Here is a 19,720-nt window from a genome sequence, read left to right on the forward strand (position 1 = left end):
CTAATTCAGCTAAGAAACTTCAATGTTCATATACTGTGACAAAAGTTGAAAGAGGGAGAATTGTTAGAAGTCCCTTGCAGTAGTGCAGGTTAGAGATGCTGATGACAGTGGAAGTGAGGAGAGGTGGGTGGGTGGGTAGGCAAGTGGGTAGATGGGTGGGTGGGTAGATTGGTGGGTGAGTAAATGGATGGATGGTTAGATAGATAGATAGATAGATAGATAGATAGATAGATAGATAGAGATTTAGAAATATTGGAATTGCTGACTGGCTCTGTGCAGGTATGAGTCTAGGGTCTAGGATGACCCCACATTTTTTGCTTAGATCTCTGGAAGCAATTACCATTAAGAGGATATGTAAACAGGATAAGAGGAAAAAGAAGACGTTTTGTTTAGGTCATGTTGCCTATGAGATATTCAGGTATAGTTTGTTTGGTAGGCAGAAGTCTGTGATAGATACAGTGATCGTATAATTTATCTTTATCTCCCAAGCCAGGGCACTTTTGAGAATGAAAAAGCATGTTATTATTGATTACACTTGGAAAGTTTTCATTCAAGGACCAGTTAAGCAGTTTGGGATGACAGGTCAATTTAATGAAAGATGATATCCATATTCTTATGTTCATGTACGGAACATGTGCACAATGAGAAAATAAGGTCCTTTTTTATTGTCTGTAATACAGGGATTTTGAAAACTCCTGTAAATTGAAGAACTTATTATTTTTTTAGAATATTTTGATGAAATGAAAGAATATGGCCCAATTCATATTCTGTGGTCAGCATCAGAAGAAGATCTGGCTGATACTCTAAAAGGTGTTGCCAGCTGCATTGACAAATGCTGTAAGGCCACTGAAAAACGGATGTCTGGACTCTCAGAGGCCCTGCTTCCTGTCGTACATGAGTATGTACTTTATAGTGAAATGTTAATGGTAAGAACACCTAATTTTACTTCTACCTTAGTTCCTGACCTGATTATACGCTTTATAAAGGCAGTTTCTATTTCTTTTTGTTCACCAATATCTTCCCATCCTAGAGGGATGCTTTGCGTGTAGATGCTCATAAATATTTGTTCACTGCTTGAATGAATTGATGAGTGGAAGAATATGTTAATAAAAGGCAGGAATTTTCAACAGTAGCAACAACAGTTTATAAGATAGATTTGAAGCATCCTCAGTCAAGATTTACATAGGGAGTATGATTACTTTTCCAGCCTTTTAAAATTTTACTTTAAAATTTTTCAGCACTTTAGAAATTTCTTTTCATGAAAGAGTTGCTTTCTTGCTTCTAGGTACATTTGATTTAGCAATATATTTAGTATCATTATGTAGAAAGTACTTGAGTAGGATCTTGATGTTTGTTCTGTCTTCTGGGTGCTTCTGAAAAGAAATCCTTCAAATTAACATGTTTCTTTCACTATTTGAAAAGGCTTTTATTCCTCTTGTATCAGAATTTTGCATTTAACCTCCTCAGTTCAAGTTACGGTTTCCAGATATTTGGGATTTAGCAATCCTATCTGCAAAGCTAATGTTTTTCATCCAGTATTATTCTCTGCTCACAATACCTTGCGCAGTTGAACTGATACCCTCAGCTTTCCGGTGTTGCAGGGTGACAGTAGGGGAAGGAGTCAGCTTGCATTCAATTATAGTCCATTTTTTCTGCCATTTAGACTTGAATCCATGTCTGGTTTCTGTTTTCATGTACTCTTGATTTGGGAGGATTTAAATTTTTTTTTTACTTTGTCTTGTTAGGAAAAGCTCCCTTAGCCTTTCAGCATGATATCTGCCTCTTTCGTGTTTATCATGTTTAGGTTTTCCTTTCACAGAATCATTAAATATTTTGTAGGTATTTCAGATTTCTGCTGTTACTTGACTTTGTTGTGATCCTCCCATAAACACACACTCCCTGCTTCCCTGGTGGCGCAGTGGTTGAGAATCTGCCTGCCAATGCAGGGGACACAGGTTCAAGCCCTGATCTGGGAAGATCCTACATGCCGCGGAGCAACTAGGCCCGTGAGCCACAATTACTGAGCCTGCGTGTCTAGAGCCTGTGCTCCGCAACAAGAGAGGCCGCGATAGTGAGAGGCCCGTGCATCGCGATGAAGAGTGGCCCACTCTTAGAGGAAGAGTCCTCTAATGTTTCACTGCTGAGGTGCTTCCTCCTTGCCTCCATCAATTTCCTTGGCTACATTCCATTGGTTTACTTCATTATTGATCTCTCTCTTGTGTGGCTATTCAAAGAGATCTGATTTTTATCATTAAAAATATTATATTCTTTTTCCCTTAATTAGATGTTTTGCTCTTTATGTCAAGATGGAAATTATGCAATTTAAATCATGTATTATTAAAGGTGTGGAAAAATTATAATAGCAACCGGAATTGAATTATTTTATAGGTACTCATTTGATTGTATTATTTTGTAGGTTTCTAGGGTATAATCAATAGCACTTATATTGAAGTTGTGCTTCTGTTTTATATTGGAATGTTTTCTTCAATGTAGCTAAAATAATGAAAAATACATGCCTTGACAAAATGATGAAATTTGTGCAGTTTTTACTAGTTGTCTTCTGAAGCCACCTCTTACTTAAAATATTTCTACCTATATGAAGCACAATATTTCATATTTATGGAAACATACCTAAAATTAATGGGACTAAATTATAGTATGTGTCATTTGAGTTAGAGAAAGGAAGGGGTTCCTGACATTAATGGCCATTAAACATTGAAGTAAATATAAAAGAATTTGTGATAATTAGTTGAATTTTCTATTCATTTCTTTGAAAACAAAAGAAATGTTCATCTCTTTTGAATGTTTTAAGAGTGATTCCACCAGGCACAAAACCAGGGTGAGTCATTTTCAGGATGATTTTTATCCTTAATTCCTCTCGATACTCTCTCAAATACTATAGAGCCAGCTTATCTGGTTTCATTTAACTGATTTGTGGTTAAGGTTCTTCCCTTCCTCTGAAAACACCCAAAAGACCTGTACCTCACTAAGGCCCTTCTCTTGTATGTCCTGTAACTCTGCTCTCCCTGGTTGAACTGTTTGCTTACCCAGAGTTAGTTTTATTTTTGCCTTGAACTGTTTAGGCCACTTGTGTTCATTATTACAATTTCATTATTTAATTAATACTATGGAAACCAGTGAAAGATGAGTACAAATAAAAAGAATCTTGGTGTCTACAAAGACTGTCTTGGAAGAAAAGTGAGTCACCAAGGGAAAGACATTGAAAAAGACTAGAAAACATTTTAAAAGATGTAGATGAATTCTGCACTCAAATTCCTTCACCAGGGTGTTTTAATTGAAACATGAAATCATGGTTATTCAAGAAAACAAGATGGAACTCCTCTCAGTCAGAGCAGAGGCCATGCTTTCTCCTCAGAGTCTTGACTAAGTGGTTAATACTTATATATTTTAAGCTAAAATAAAATCTTAAGATGTGAATGCACACTTCAATATTGATTCCCCACTGTAATTGACTTTGATTAACTATGCCTTTGGAGTCCAATAAGAGGGCTGATTGTAGATACTTTCAGATGTGTAGCCCATGTGCCCTCCCAACTGCAGCCAGTTTATACCATAGCATGTATTTTCAGTGCTCCTATTGACTTTTTTATTCCTTTGTTTTGTTCTTTGCTCTTTTTGAAGAACTGTACATGCCTAGAGTGCACCATCAAAACATATGTATTTTGTACATAAAGTACTTAAACCAGTAAGATGTACATTGGGAAAACTAATAAAAGATTATGAAAAAGTTTCTTTTAAATACTTGCTATCAGTTTAGCTTTTAGAGATTAAAAAATGTTTTTAAGTCATTACACCCCTAGATGACTGATGGCTTGGGGAAGAGATGGTATTTATATTCTCAAATGTATATTTTTGTTATGCAAAGATTATTAAAACTAAGTACAACCTATTTCATTCCTGTGTTTTAATATGAAGGGTGTCATGAAAAGAAGAGATCAAATACAGGCAGAACTGGATTCCAAAGTTGAAGCTTTGACCTCTAAAAAGGCAGATACTGATCTGGTAAGTTTTTAAATTTCTTGTTATAATCACGTAGAATTGATTGTCTAAAATTTGTATTAGCTCCATTACATGCTTGTTTTTAAGCATTCAATAAATGATACTAGAATTTCTTCCAAAAATCGATTATACATTGAGTACCAGGTGAGTCTGTAAGCTTACGATGCTTTTCTGCCTTTCTGTCTTATATTTTTTCTTACAATGAGTAAAGTATGAAGTTAATTTTTTTTAATTAGAGTGCTTGAATTCAGAAAGTATGGAAAAAAGTACCTAACATTGTTCCAGAAGGTTAGTAAATACTCAGTAAATAAATCTACTTTTTACTAGTTTTATAAGAAATTTGTACAAGGTAAGTTGGTGTTCCTATACATTTTTTTCTAGTTATTGTAAAAATCTTTACAAAGGAAGTATCTTTGTTTTCAAATTTAATCCTTTTCTTAAAATACTTTTTTCATGGAAATTTTCAAACATAAAAAAGATCTAATAATATAATGAACTCATTTACCCACCACTGGGCTTCATTAATGCCCAGCATTTTGCCCAGTTTTTTTCACCTGGCTATTTCTCACTTTTTTTTTTCTGAAGTATTCTAAAGCAATTTTCAGACATTATATTTTCACCCACAGTAGTTTAGCATTTACATTTTATTGTCTTTGCATGTTGTCATGATACTATCAGATCAGAATTGTTATCATTTTAAAACTGAGGAAGAGGCTTGAAAGGTAGAGTAACTTGCCCAAATTTATATAGTTCTTGAAACAGAAGTAGGACTGGAGGTAATAGTATCACTTGGCTTCCTCAGACCATGCTGCCTCTCAGAGAGCAAGTATAAAAGTTGGAGAAATCACTCATTACTTTGTTAACTTTTATTACATTTTCTATGAAAGAGACTTTCCTAATTTTATTTTTAATTTAAGGGTTTAGAGTACACTTATGTCAGGTGAATGGGGGAGTCCTTGAAACACCCCCTCTCCTGGCCCCCACCCCGTTAATCCATAGTATTATTGCTGCCCATCCCAACTTGGCTTGGGAGCTAACCTCCCTCCTCCCTTCTTTGATTTTCTCTCTAGCTTTAATAATTTTCTAACACAAAAGATGATATTCTTACTGGTTTTCTTTGTATTATCTTTCTTTCTCTTTCTCTCCCTGTCGCTAATCTAAACACCTTGAGGGTAGGAATTTTTTAATTGTTTCCTGAATGTTCTCAGCCCAGAGAACAGCACCTGGTACATGGTGGTCACTCAATAAATATTGTGAATGAATGAAACTTGCAGTGATTGCTTAGCTTCATAAAAACATATGGAACGTTTGAAGCAGTATGTCTCTACAAAATCAGACTTTGTGTAAAATATTGAGATTTCACTAAAAAGTGATTATGAATTATCCTCACCTTTCTTAACTATGCTTATTTTTCAAACTCAAATTTATTCTGCGTGGAGTGTGAGTGGGGAGTGGTGGGCTGCTGTGGACAGAGTAGGAGAATGGAATCTGTGAGAGAGACTAACAGAAAATGTAGAACAAATGGAACTAGTGGTCGAGGGGGAGCTCTTGCTTTTACCTCAAAATGAGGAGAAAAAAGAGGAAATCCAAGATTAACCTTCTCAATACAGTAAGGGATAAATATATATACACGTATATATATTATATTTATATATTATATATTTATATAATATATACACACACACATATGTACGTATATATATATTTTTAACTTAAAAAGTCAACTGGAATGAATGGAGATGGGTGAGCACATGTACAACAATTATAATTGTATCATTGGAACTGTAGCATATTTTTATTTGTTAAATAATTTCTAAAGATATTTAAATTTGTGGGATATTGAAATTTGTGATTAGATAAAATATTGCCCTTGACTAAATACTAGGAAAAGTACAGTATTTTAAAGTTTTAGGAGAATAGTAAAATGGCTTAAAAACCAAGCATCTGTTCAGAATGGCTTATATTCGTATTTTAAATGGAAAGGAAGAGTAGTTGGGATTGTTCCAACCACAAAAACACAGGAAAAAATAGCTTAGGCCCAAATATGGCTAGGCTTTCCCAACTCAACTAAAAAACACATTTTTTCTTTTCATTTGACTTGCAAATATTTTGTCTTTTGCTCTATAAAAATTTCCTTGATATCTCATTATAACCTGATGATCCATCTGTATTTTGGATTTCATTTTGTGTCTGTGTGTGTGTGTGTGTGTGACATGTCCACTGTAAAGTATTTTTTACCTAGTTAGCTGCTATGTTGTAAGATTGGAGAAATTTGAAACTTTATCTGCATTATGTTCTGCAAGATAATTTTTATTAAGGTTTGAAACAGAGACAAGTATTTTTTTGTTACCCATCAAAAACAGATCCTAAAATGCATAGGAACTAATTTAATGATTTGTGAATGGTACCATTTACATTTTCAAGCAGTTTGTTTACAGACCTCACTTCCAAATACCTGTGTGTTACAATGATATCTTTGGGAGCAACCTTCCAGGGTTACTCTCAAAATGAACCTGCTCTGATTGGTTGCAGAACAACCGAAGGGAAGTTGCTTAGAAATATGCAGGATAGGGTCACCATGGAAACGTGCCCTTGTGAGGTCCTTCTAAGGAGCCCTCCTTTGCAGTCACCATGGAGACCCTGGCAGAGAACTGAATAGAGCAATCTAGCCTGGTTGTTTACCATGGCAACTCAAGCAGGGCACTTTGGAGACAACCCTGGGGCCATTTCTATGGAGACCTGCTGGGGCTGCCTTCAGAAGCTCCATCAAAGGCACCTTTGGGTGGGAAGTTGTATGCAAACTAGGCAAAACAACTCATAATGCAAAGGTCAGTGAAATGAAGCTCTACCAAGAAGGGCAAACACTAGTGTAGTTACAATTATTGGGTAGAAGTAGAGCACTGATGTAACATTCCGGAGGTCATGTTAGACATATCAGGTGATCTTTATCAGGTGGGCTACGTGGCATGCAAATACAAGGCTCTTGTCTTTGACCGTGCCTGTGTGCCTGTAACTTTATATATGCTGTAAATTGGCAATTATGACATTATTATTACTTTTTTCTTATCACACAAATATGCCCACAAAAATTATGTGTTTTCCTGCAAACTAAAATAATGTTTTATAGCGAATTCCTTGATTTATTATCTGGGTAGCTGTAAAATGCCTGCTTCTTAGAGTTTGTGGTTTGTACTTCTTATCCCACAACAATAAAATCAGTTGTTTCGAAGTGAGCTAAACTCAGTAAAGACTTGTAGAATACTCATTTGAAGGTCAGTTCAGCTGTTCATTTAGGGTTTTGTCATTTAGGCTTTGGAATTAGATAGACCTAGGATCAAATCTTAGCTTATCTGTTTATTAAGTCTTAAGACACATTTCCTAACATTTTTAAGCCTCATTTTATCATGTATATATAAAGGGGGACATTGTTAGTACCTTTCTAATAGGCTTGTTTAAGGATCAAATGATACAATGCAAGTCAATTATTTGGATCATAGAAAGCACTCAGTGGTTGTTAGCTGCTGTTATTTTGATGGCTTCACAGAAGTAATACTTGAGATGAGTCCTGTAAATGAGTAAGGAATTGTTCCTTGAAGACTAGTGAGTGGATATTATGAAAAGTAGTAAAGACTCAAAAAACGTGCTAAACTGAGGAGCCCTGGTTGATGTGTAGAGAGCAGGGTGCAGGAGAATTGAGGGACGTGGCTCTAAAGGTGGGCCGCAGTCAGATGGGAAAGGAGCCTTATTTGTCAGGATGAGGAATATGGGCTTTTTCCTTTGGACTGTGTGGATTCAGCGAGCGCCTGAACTGAAGAGGTGGTAGTGGAGTTGCAGAGAAGAGAAATTTGAGAGAGACGTAGGTGGAAGATAGAATCTGAAGCACTTAGAGAATGAGGGTGGCCCTTGTTTCAAGTTCTTAGTGACCCTTGACATTTCTAGATTGTAAGGAAAGCAGATTGTGGCTTTACAAATTGAACTATAGCATATAAGAGGAAGAAGAAAATTGGAGATGTGTGACTTTATGTCATGATGAGATGGCATTTAAGGTAGAAGTATTCAACGAAAACCTTTTAACAAATGTTTTTAGGTACCTAACATATAAAAGACGCTATTCTAAGCACTGGGGAGACAGTGGTCAAGAAAGGCCCTCATGAGTCTTATATTCTAGTGATAGAGACAATAAGCAGCAGCTGAAATTTATAGTGTATTGTCATATAGTGATAAGTGTGGAGAAGAGGTAGTGTTGGGGAGCAGTGCAATTTAAAATTAGGGGTTAGGAAAGGTCTTACCGAGAAGGTGATTATGTAAAACCCAAAAGAGGTGAGGTCTTGAGCTACATGAATACCCGGCAGAAGAAATTTCAGGCAGTGGGGACAGTAATTGCAAAGTGGAAGTATGCCTGCATGTTTCATGAAAAGCAAGGAGACCAGTGTTGCTGGAATGGAATGAGGAAGCAGAAGAGTTGTGGGAAATGAGGTCGGAGAGGTCGCCAGGGGTCAGATCATGTAGAGCCTTATAAGATTTGGTCTCAGCGAGATAGGAAGACAACAGTTGAACAGAGGAGTGACATGTTCAGAATTGTTCTAAATCGATGACTCTGCTTGGGAAGGACAAAAGATAATGTCTCTGTGGAGTGTGTATGGACTGGGAGAAGGCCAGAGCTGGAGACTAGCTCTTCCAATCCCAGTGAGACATCATAGTTTGGACCAGGGCAGAAGTGGTATGGAGTGGTCAGATTCTGAGGATATTTTGAAGACAGAGAGCTGTTTGCTATTTGGTAGACTATGAATTGTGAGTGAACAAGGATTATACCAAGGTTTTTGAACTGAGCAACTGGAAGTTAAGTGTTGGCATTGAGATGGCAAAGACTTTGGGAAGAACAGGTTTGGGAAGAACATAGAGAAGATGAAGAAATCAGATTTGAATGTGTAAAGTTGCTGTGCCTATCAGATACCCACGTGAGGTGTTGAGTAGGGAGTCACATATGAAAATGAATATAAAAATCCAAAGGTCAGGGGAGAGATCCAGCTGGAGATATATATGTGGGAGTTTTTAGCAGATAGGTTGTATTTAAAGCCATGACATTTGTTGAGGTCACTAAAGGATGAAAAAAAGAGGTCCCAGGACTTAATAGGACTGAGCCTTGGCATATTCCAACAATAGAAATCAAAGAAGGGATGGCTAGTGAGGAGAAGGAAAGAGAATTTATATAGCTTCGGCTGGTGGTAAATAATTGGACCAATAAGATGAACTAAACTGATTTATTTAGGGTCATTCAACTTTTTAAACCACTTCTCCATTTATGAGGTATTTATAAAAACAGCTTGATACAGAATAATTAAGGTAACTGTAGATAATAAAACATTTTAAGAGAGATTGAGTGTTAGATGCTCTGATAAAGAAGAGATTCAATAAAGTAGATATTCAATCAAAGTAAGGAAATTTCTGTCTGTGGAGATGAAGGTATAACAATAACTGAGATTTTGAGGAAAACTCAGATACTTGGAGGAACTTGTGGTTTTTACAGTTTAGTTATAAGTTTTCAGAGTCAGAGCTTCTGTTTGAAAATGCTTATTCACTTCACTGTTTAACTGTAAGATAAATAAAGTTCATCTGTGGTGCTAAATAATGCTGCATATCCATTTTATTTGTATTTTTATTTTTGAATGGATGATTTATAGTTTGCCACTCAAAGCAGCATTCAAATATAAATGAATATGAATACATTTGACATTTAGCAATATGTGCATGGAATCTGAGAGTTGGATCTGGATATAATGCCATAGCTGTTTAACAGTATATTTATGTGAACAAAAATAAAAAATGCATTTTCATAAGATCATTATAGTCTGGATTTGCATATAGCCACATTCAGAAGATACAAACAGATACCAAATTTATTTAATCTGGTCCTTGCTCTATGTGAGTTGCTATTTTTGAACCAGTTTTTTACTCCCATCCTCAAATTGTGGTTATTAATCTTCAAGTGTTCTTGATAGTGTACTAAATGATGTATAGAGCAAGAGTGCCTTCTCTTTAAGCTTTAAAGAAATGGTAATATTGACATAGCTTTTTTTTTTGTGGTGGCAGCAGAGGTTGGCTCTACCTTTTCTCAGATATTTGTTGTCTCACCTCTCCCCTGACTTTTTAACAAATTTATTCCTTTCTATGTGCCTCATTTTCTAGTATCTGTTTTTATTTCTCTCCTTCTTTTTTGCCTGTTTGCATCTATATGTGTTTCTCACACACACAGATACATACATGTACATATACACACACTCACACAGCAGTGAAGGACATGCTGCTATCCAGTGGAAGGAGAAAGGACTTTCTTCTTGTATGTTTCCTTTTATCAGTTTATCTTAGAAGGTATCAGCAGACTTTTCCTCACATCTCATTGGCCAGAGTCCTGAAAAGTCCATGATCAAGCCAGTTGCTTGGAGTGGGAATGTGACCATAAGAATTGACTTGGACCAGCTACAAACTGCCTTCTGATGCAAATACCTAAAAAAACTGGAGCTCTTTCATGTAGTAAGAAGGAGAGTGGGGAATGGATTTTGGGTAAACAGCTAATAAATATGTGCCTCACATACACAGTGTACCTGTGTATTGGAGTTGTAGATGCACCACTGGGTGGGGATCTGGGTGAATGAGTGACGCTTAATCAATAAAGCCCTCAGCAGCCTCTCGTTCCAGAACAAAGATCCAGGCAGTGCCTAGAATTCCTCTCCCTCCGTACCATCAGTCAGGCCTCTCATTCAGGGCATCATTCATTCAAGTGGTTGGAAAAAAATCCATGTGCTGCTATTTATATAAACTTGTAAAGGATAATAATTTTTGATTAAATAGCAACAAATCATGTCTACCTTATGAATAAGTCTGTTGAGCCTGGGGTGTTTATTTTTATTTATTTTTTGGGGAGGAGGTCTTTACTTGGGATTTTACCAGGTTACTTTTTCCCTCTGTTATTTGTCTCATGGCATTGCAAGTAGAGTAGTATCTGAAAAGTATTTAGTATAAGGTCTTAAACCCAATTGCAGAGTTGCGTGTAATTTCAACCACAGTATTGTGTGCCTTTGTAGTTTGGGACAAGTTACTTACATTCTCCTTGCTTTAGTTTCCTCAACTATAATGTTTGTGGGTAATATCTTCCTTAGAATGTTGTTAAATCAGCCTATGAAAACTCTTAGCGCAGTACCTAACCAGTGTTAGATTGTAAATATTTTGTATTTGAAGTATATATTGGATGTCTCATTTTTCTAGATTAAGGTTTGGAAAATGGTAACTGTAATCCTGCTTGTTAGACTTTCACATTGTTAAAAGAAAAAAAAGAGGCATCAATTATCTTGAGTTGACTAGTGACCACTCCCACTTGCCCCACCTGGTCACTTTAGGCAATTGAATAGATAATTTAAAATGTATATGAATGTATACTGACTATTAAAAACTTATTTTTTGGACTCTAAACAATTATTTTAACTAAACAACACTTGGTATTGTACCATTGATTTGTAATAAGGGACATTTTAAGGAAGAGAACCATAAATCCCCTTATGATAAGCATCAATAGCACAGACTACATTCTGGTTTTCCTTTATGAGGACCCCTGAGAAAAGTTTCATTTATGTCTCAGCACCAACAATGGGATTTAATTTCTCCTGAGCCGTTAGCTTGTTTCCACCGTGTACACATCTTGGGTTTTATACCTGTTCCTATCCCACTGTTTATACCACTCTTTACATTAGTTTCTAGACTGTTGCGAACCCCAATTCTGATCCACTTCTATCTGGCAAATGTCTTTTATGTGTCAAACTCACCACTGGCTTTACCTTGTTATTCCCCTATTCTTATTTTCCTTTGTGCTAATGTCTTTATCCATTTAATACCTTTAAACTAGTTGTAGAGTATAAGTTTGGAAGCCATCTTAAATCTAATATGAAACAAGGAACAAATTAATAAATAAGGACTAGAGGTAAAATATTCCAAATAATTTCAAACATCAACACATTTTTTTATAATGTATTTTTGACCCAAAAAATGTGTTTTTAGTTATTTCTTTTGGAATCCTCCAAGGCCAGCATATCTGATGTGAGCACAAACTTGAACACCAAATTACTCTTGTTAACTGTTACCCAGAAAATTAGTCAGGAGATGTTTGAGGGTGAGGTGAAAAAAATTGTGCTACTTCCAAAATTTTTACCCATGAAATTTGCTTAGGGAAATTACTGCATATTAAGGCTTACTGATTTGAAAAAGGAACACATAAACTTACAGTCTTGATGAATAAGGCCTGTGTATGTTTGTGGTGGGTGAGGGTGGACGGGGCAGGGGGGAGACAATGAAATACTGAAGAAGAGAGGCAGTGTAACATCGGTGTAGGTGATTTTCTAAGGGAAGATTGTAAGCTCTGTGTCTTTCTCGAGGAACATTTTTCCCCACTGTCTTGACTGCAACAGAAAAAGTAACAGATGGATAAGTAAAAGGGGTAGTTTAAAATTCCAGTCATTTCTTCTCAGGATTTAAGAAATTCTACTTATAGTGTCCTTGTGGATTCGTGGTTTGGTTTGTGGAGTTCTGCCTACCATAGATATAATAGTTTAAACAGCTTTCCCATATAGAAACTCAAAATAGATTCAATTTCCTTTTAATTTAGACTTTTCGTTAATAAGAAATGTGTCCTAAGGGTCTGTCTTACATATCTCTTTCACTGCCGGCCCTGCCTGGGCACTCGATAAATATATGATTATGCTTAGAGCAGGAACACGCTGGGAGTCTGAAGCCTGGAGAGGGCTTTGATTCACTTTTACTTAACTTGTGGCCTTAATCAGACATTAACTATTCTTTATCCACGAACAGGCAGAAATAATGCTTACTTTGAAGAAACTTTTTTGAAGATGAATTAATGTTTATAAATCTAGAGCTTGTGCCAGTAAAAATTTTGGTAAGTTAGAAGAAGAAAGTATAAAAGACTAATATATTAGAAAACATGTAATGGTATCATAAAACATTATTTAAAGTATGAATCATTTTTAAATAGTATTTCTAAAAATAAAAAATTATATTTCTACAAAGAACAGAACCAGTAGTTTTTCTTCTAGTATAGTGCCATATCACAAATTAACTGCATTTTGATTTATTATATTTCTGGGTTTTGGAGAGTAAACTTTTTTTCTCTACTGAAGCTTAGTCAATAGCGGAGCAGACTTAAGGGGAAATGCCCCAATCAAAGCTCCGTTCAACTTTCAAAGAGGTTCTAGACCCAAACTAGTGCTTTCCTTTCTGAAGCATAGTTAGTATCTGTATAGTACCTGTTGTATGCCAGGCACTGTTTTAATAATTTACATATACTATCCAATGAATAATACTACACGGTAGGCATACTTTATTCCCACTTTTGTAGATGAGAAAACTGAGGCCTAGCTTGTCAGTCAGCCAAGAGTTATGAGTTCCCTCCCCGTCTAAGCACTTCATGGTGGGGACACTACAGTGACCAAGACTGACATAGCCCCTCTCCCCAAGGAAATTATGGTCTAGTGTGTGTGTGGGGGGGTGATACTGAAAATAAAGGAAAAAATAATAAATGACTCTGATAATTTTAGATAGTGCTTAGTGCTATGAAGAAAATAAAACACGGTAATGTGATGGAGAACACCAGGAGGGGAAGAGAAGGCCTTTCTGAGGAGGTGACATTGAGAGGAGAGCTGAGTGCTGATAAGGAGCAGTGATTCCAAAATCTGGCACAAGTGTTCTAAGAAGAATCCATGCAAAGCTCTGAAATGGGAATTAGCTTCCTGTGTTCCAGGAGCTTTAGTTATATCTGGTGTAGCTAGAGTATAGGGAATGAAGTACCCCTTCATTAGCAGCTGGGGCACGAGGACTGAGCAAGCAGATGAGAACATGTAGGCCATGGGTTCCATCCTAGTTACTATGGGGAGCTACTGAAGAGTTCAAGCAGGGAAGAATTCTGATTTGGTATATTAAAGGCTTAAAAAATTTTTTTTTAATCTTGAAGTGACAAAGCTATAGAAAAGTTGCAAGTACAGCTCAAAAATCTTTTTTTTTTTCCTTGAATCATTGGAAAGTAAACTGCAAACCTTATACTCATGACCCCTTAAAGGTGTATGTTTCCTATGAACAAGGACATTCTCCCATATAACCATAATACAACTATCAGTATCGATCAGTTATCATTGAAACAATACTATTATCTAACACACAGACCCCTGAATGATTTTGCCAGTGTTCTGTAATGTTCTTGACAATGGTTAGTTAGATGTCTCCTTCAGTCTAGAATAGTTTTTCATCTTCCCTTGACTTATGACCATTACACTGAAGATTGCAGGCCAGGTATTGTGTAGAATACCTCCAATATTAACTTATTTGATACTTCCTTATGATTAGATTTAAACTGTCAATCTTTGACAGGAATATTACTCAAGTGATGCTGCAATCTACCTGTTAGGTAGCACATGATTTTTATTTGTCCCATTAACGATATACTCTTTGATCTCACTTGATTGAGGTGATGTCTGCCAAGCTTCTCCACTGTAAAATCACTCCTTTCCCTTTGTAATTAAAAAGCATTTTGTGGGGAGCTACTTTGAGACTGTATAATTATATCATTCCTTACCTTACTTTAAACTTTAAATTGATTTGTGTGTGTGTGTGTGTGTGTGTGTGTGTGCGCGCTTTTCTATTTCAGTCAGTTCGTTTTAGTCCATTACTATCACTATGTATTTTGATATATAAATTGCCTCCAATTTGGCTAGTAGGACCATCTTCAAGCTGTCTTTTTTTCCCTCCTTTTAACACGTTCCCATCATTCTTTACTTCTTTCTGCTACAACAAGACTTTCTAGGCTCTTCTTATACTTCTCTTGCTCCAGCCCTGGAATCAGCCATTTTCCTAACAAGCCTTCATTAGTTTTAGTGGAAAAAATTATGTTTAGAATATAGTATCTTGGCATTAGATATGTTCATTGCTATTTAGGTATCATTATTCCAAGATCTGAGTGGACATAGATAGGAAACATATCTATGGATATATAGATAGGAATATAATGTATAACCACACATTTTTATATCTATATTGATTTGTCTGTTTATATATATTAAAAATAACAATTTCATACCAACACCTCCAACTTAAATCCAATATCATCAGGGTTCTTTCTAGTTTTCTTTCTTTCAATATTTGTGGTTCTCTTTCTGCCAGTGAGAAACAGGCTCCCATTATCCTTTACATATCTATTTATTTGATTGATTCCCTGTTTGCAAACAATCTTGCATAGCTCATGTCATCTTCTTTCCTAAGTGGAGGTACTCCTCACCCCACTCAAGTTTCCACACCCTGCGCTGGACCACACCCATGCAAGAGCACCCTCTTTACCACTCTAGGAGTCTGTTTTCCATGCTAGTCTCAGCTCCCCCCATGCTGCCCACACGCAATACACACCCTTCTCACCCTGCTTGTGCTGTTACTTCCCATTCTGGACCACTCTTTGCAGGGAAGACCTCATCATCTTGCTAATGCCTTCATATCCTGCTCTGGGCCACCATGACTTTGCCTTCCTTCCTCCACCAGAATGGACACCAGCCTTGCTCTGCATTACCAAATAAGCTTTAGGACTGAATTGTTCAAGAAGAGAAAGGGAAAAGGAAGAACGGACAGTTGCTTTCAAGTGCTCACTCTGTTTCCTGCATGGGAAACAAAAAGACTGTTGAGTCCAGTGCAGTAAGGTGGTAGTAGTGGAGATTTTGATAAGAAAGGTTAAGTGATTTGTCCACAGTTATACAGTTAGTTAAATAGTAGAACCAGAACTCTAACCTGGCACTATACTCCCTGGTCTCTTATACTTTTTTTTTTTCCTGATAGGTGGGTTTGAAGTCTAGAAGGGTGTGAGACTTCGAAGATAGATAACAATTATATTCTACTAAGATCAAAACAAAAAAGGAATTTTTAGAATTCAGTGCTTTTTTTTTTCAATCGCTTCCAAAAATATATATATTTAGAATTCACTGTAATTTGGGAATTGCAACTTGGAAACACTTTAGAACATGTAGAGTTGTGATCTGGGAAAGTTGAAATTCTTTTTGCCTTCTTTCAAGGAATTACTATATAGAATTTTATTTTAACCAGATCAGTATGTTATGCTAAAATTAACTGATGATGATGATAATAATAACAGCTAACATTCTTTAAGCACTTATCATGTGCCAGGCAGAGTACTAAATGCTCTACATGTATTGTCTCATTTAAGTGTCACACAATACAGTGAGGTAGGTACTATAATTTTCTTCATTTTACGAATGTGAAAACTTAGGTACAGAGAAAAGTTACTGGCTCAATATTGCACATGTAGAGGTTTTTCGAAGCAGGACTCCAGAAATTGTGCCAGTAACTTAAAAACTGTATTCTAGGGTAACATCTGAAAAGATACATATCAACATGCTTCATATGACTGATACCGATCAGTTAGAGTTGGCACGCATGATAAAATCTTTTTGCCATTCTTGCCACAGAACATTATTGGTGATTTGAAATATTCTGTGACAGTGAACTGGCAGTTTTAATAGTATGAATTTTAGAGTAAATTGACCTGCCTTGCTTATCTCTCAGTAAAAAAGAAAATGTGAAATGAATTAAGGAGGCATGATGTATGTCAGTAGTTCTCAGTAGCTGTGTGGCTGGGGAAGAGGGGAAGAATTTTTTGAAAATGCACCTGGCGATCCAAAACCTGGTGATCACCAGGTGCATTTTCAAAATAAACTACAAACTTGCAGAAGTTCTGTACTTCCCAGGAGGCAGGTTCTGTTGCTGCTGGCACCCTCTGATATAGAAGCTTTTAATCTAAAATGAATAAGAGAAAGGACAAAGAAATGCATTCAGAACAAATATTTAACGCATTAAAAGATCTATCACAGACCCTCACAGCAGGAAAATGCTGGACACATTCTGCATTAACGAGGATATGAAAGGCGCATGCACATATGCCAGATGTGGTCATCACTGTCACATGTAGAAATGCAAATGTAAGGACACCCTGACACAAGTTTCCCAAAGAAGATTCCACACCAAAAAACAAGGTTTTTGTCCAGCGTCAAATTTTTAGTTATGATATTTAGATTAACTTACTCATGCACATTTAAGATCACACACATATATGAATGTGTGGTTCTTTAATATACACATTAAATAATATATTAATGTAGAAATATCACCTTTTGCACTCCCACATGCATCTTCAGCACTTCTTTTGAGTCATCTGATTCTCTTTTCATTGGAAGAGGTTATATACTCATACAGTTCAACAACCAGGAAAAAGGAGCTCAGAGTCTCTGTGTCTGTGCCTCATTTTTAGTCCCTATATGATATGTCTCTTCAAATGTTATCTCCAACCACCAGTGCTCATGTATAGAACATTAGGAATGTCAACATTTCATTTGTCCCCAAAAATATATTTCTTGATCTCTAACGTAAGCAATTAGCATGTTGCTTAAAAAAAAAAACCAACCAAAATGATTTATTTAAATATGTAATATATTCACATGATTCAAAATTCATAAATTTTAAAACACACATTTAATGAAAAGTCTCCTTCCCATCCCCATATCCTATCTTCCCAATTCCCACCACCCACTTTACAAGTACGTACTGTTGTTAGTTACTTTTGTAGCCTTCCAGGTTTCTTTATGGATGTACCACAAATTCAAATATACATTCTGATTTTACTTTTTTATGAATGTAGTAATATGCTATAAAGTTTTCTATAGTTAGCTTTATTAATATAATAACATATCTTGGCTATCCTTCCAGTTATTGGTCTTTTACAGCTACATGGTCTTCTGATGTATGGATGTACCAGAATTTATTTAATCTGACTCCAACTGGTGAACAGTTATTTCTAACCTTTTGCTACTATAAACAATGCTTCAGTGAATAACCTTGTACATGTATTATTTTGTGAATGTACCAGTAGATCTGCAGAATAAATACCTAGAATTGAAATTGCTGAACCAGAGACTATTCAGTTTTGATAGCTCATTATTAATTGTTCAACCTTGGACAAGTTACCAACTTCTCGTCAACTTTGTTTCACAGTTTGTAGAATAGAAGAAATACAGTACCTAGCTCATAGGGCTAAATGTGTAACGCACATAAGTGCTTAGAATAGTGCCTGGTACAAAGGAAAAGCTAAAAGAATTAGCTGATGTTATTGTTGATGTTATTAGAACTACCACCAAATTACTTTCTGCTGGGAGAGCTATTTACAGCCTCATCAACATGTTTGATTGCTTGTTTACTCCTGTACCCTCCACCCCAGCCTTGTTGGTGTTATCAAACTATAGAATCGTTGCCATCCGTTAAGTGAAGATAGTATCCCTTCGTAGTTTTAATTTGTATTTTTCTTATGATGAACAAGGTTAAGCATTTTTTATGTTTAAGTAAAATTTGTCTTTCTTTTTTTGTAATTGTCTGTTTTTTGCTCATTAGATTTTACCTATTCTTGATCTTTCCTGATTTTTAAGAAATTCTTGTTAGAGAAATGAGTCCTTTTTGTCATTTGTACTGTATTTTAATTTTCGTTATAGTGATTTTTCCTGTACAGAAAAGTTTAGTTTTTATAAAGTCAGATTTATCTATCTTTTTCTAAAGGATTTTACTTTTTTTTTTTTTTTTTTTTTTTTTTTTTTATTTATGGCTGTGTTGGGTCTTCGTTTCTGTGCGAGGGCCTTCTTCTAGTTGCGGCAAGTGGGGGCCACTCTTCATCGCGGTGCGCGGGCCTCTCACTATCGCGGCCTCTCTTGTTGCGGAGCACAGGCTCCAGACGCGCAGGCTCAGCAATTGTGGCTCACGGGCCCAGCTGCTCCGCGGCACGCGGGATCCTCCCAGACCAGGGCTCGAACCCGTGTCCCCTGCATTGGCAGGCGGATTCTCAACCACTGCGCCACCAGGGAAGCCCAAGGATTTTACTTTTAAGTACAAGTTAAGGTGACAAAAGAATTGTATCACACTTCTTTTATTAACTTTTGGGGTTTTCTTTTTCACATTTGAATCTTTGAGCCATTTGGAATTAATTCTATTTATAAATGTGAGGTGTGGATTCAACTATATATTTTTTCAGGTAACTATCCTGCTGTGCCAAAGCTATCTATTGAGTAGTCATGTTTTCCCCATACTTTGCAACGCTACCTTTGAAGTATACTCAGTTTTTGTTGTCACATGCAACTGTTTTAAGGCTTTCTATATGTTCCCTTGATTGGCCTGTTAATTAAGCACCAGAACTGTACTGTTTCAGTAATGGATGTTTTAAAATATGTTTTATATGTGGTGGAACTTGTCTACCCCCACTTGTCCTTCTTATTTGTCGATTTGCAGTGCTTTTAAAAGTAAACTTTAAAATACTTATTTGTAATGATAATAAACACTTGAATTATGAAGTTATTTCCTAAAAATAATTAGTGTGCTGTCTCCCTTAAAAAAGAATACTAAACTAAACTAATTCTATTAGTAAACTACTATATATATCCAAAAGTACCAAAAATTGAATTTGTTTCAAGCTAATATTCTAAAATACCGTCATGTCTTTAGAATGAAGTAATTGAGAAAATATTCATTAATATTAGAGGATTTCTGGGAAACCATGTAAAAGCAGGTTTACTAAAGGATTTTTTTTGGGGGGGAGCCCCTAAAATTTATA

General features: G+C 36.0%; 1 protein-coding gene across 5 annotated transcripts in view; it reads left to right on the plus strand.

Moving 5' to 3' along the window:
• SNX7 (sorting nexin 7) overlaps nucleotides 1–19,720 on the plus strand; it is a 98,703-nt gene that overhangs the window by 45,039 nt on the left and 33,944 nt on the right. For all 5 annotated transcript variants that reach the window (XM_057526228.1, XM_007169548.2, XM_007169546.2 and 2 more), the window contains 2 exons: nucleotides 727–926; nucleotides 3,937–4,023. In XM_057526228.1, the coding sequence (XP_057382211.1) occupies nucleotides 727–926; nucleotides 3,937–4,023 (287 nt within the window). The remainder of the gene's footprint in view (nucleotides 1–726; nucleotides 927–3,936; nucleotides 4,024–19,720) is intronic.

Source organism: Balaenoptera acutorostrata, chromosome 1 (genome assembly GCF_949987535.1).
Source record: "Balaenoptera acutorostrata chromosome 1, mBalAcu1.1, whole genome shotgun sequence".
In the NCBI taxonomy this organism is placed as follows: domain Eukaryota; kingdom Metazoa; phylum Chordata; class Mammalia; order Artiodactyla; family Balaenopteridae; genus Balaenoptera; species Balaenoptera acutorostrata.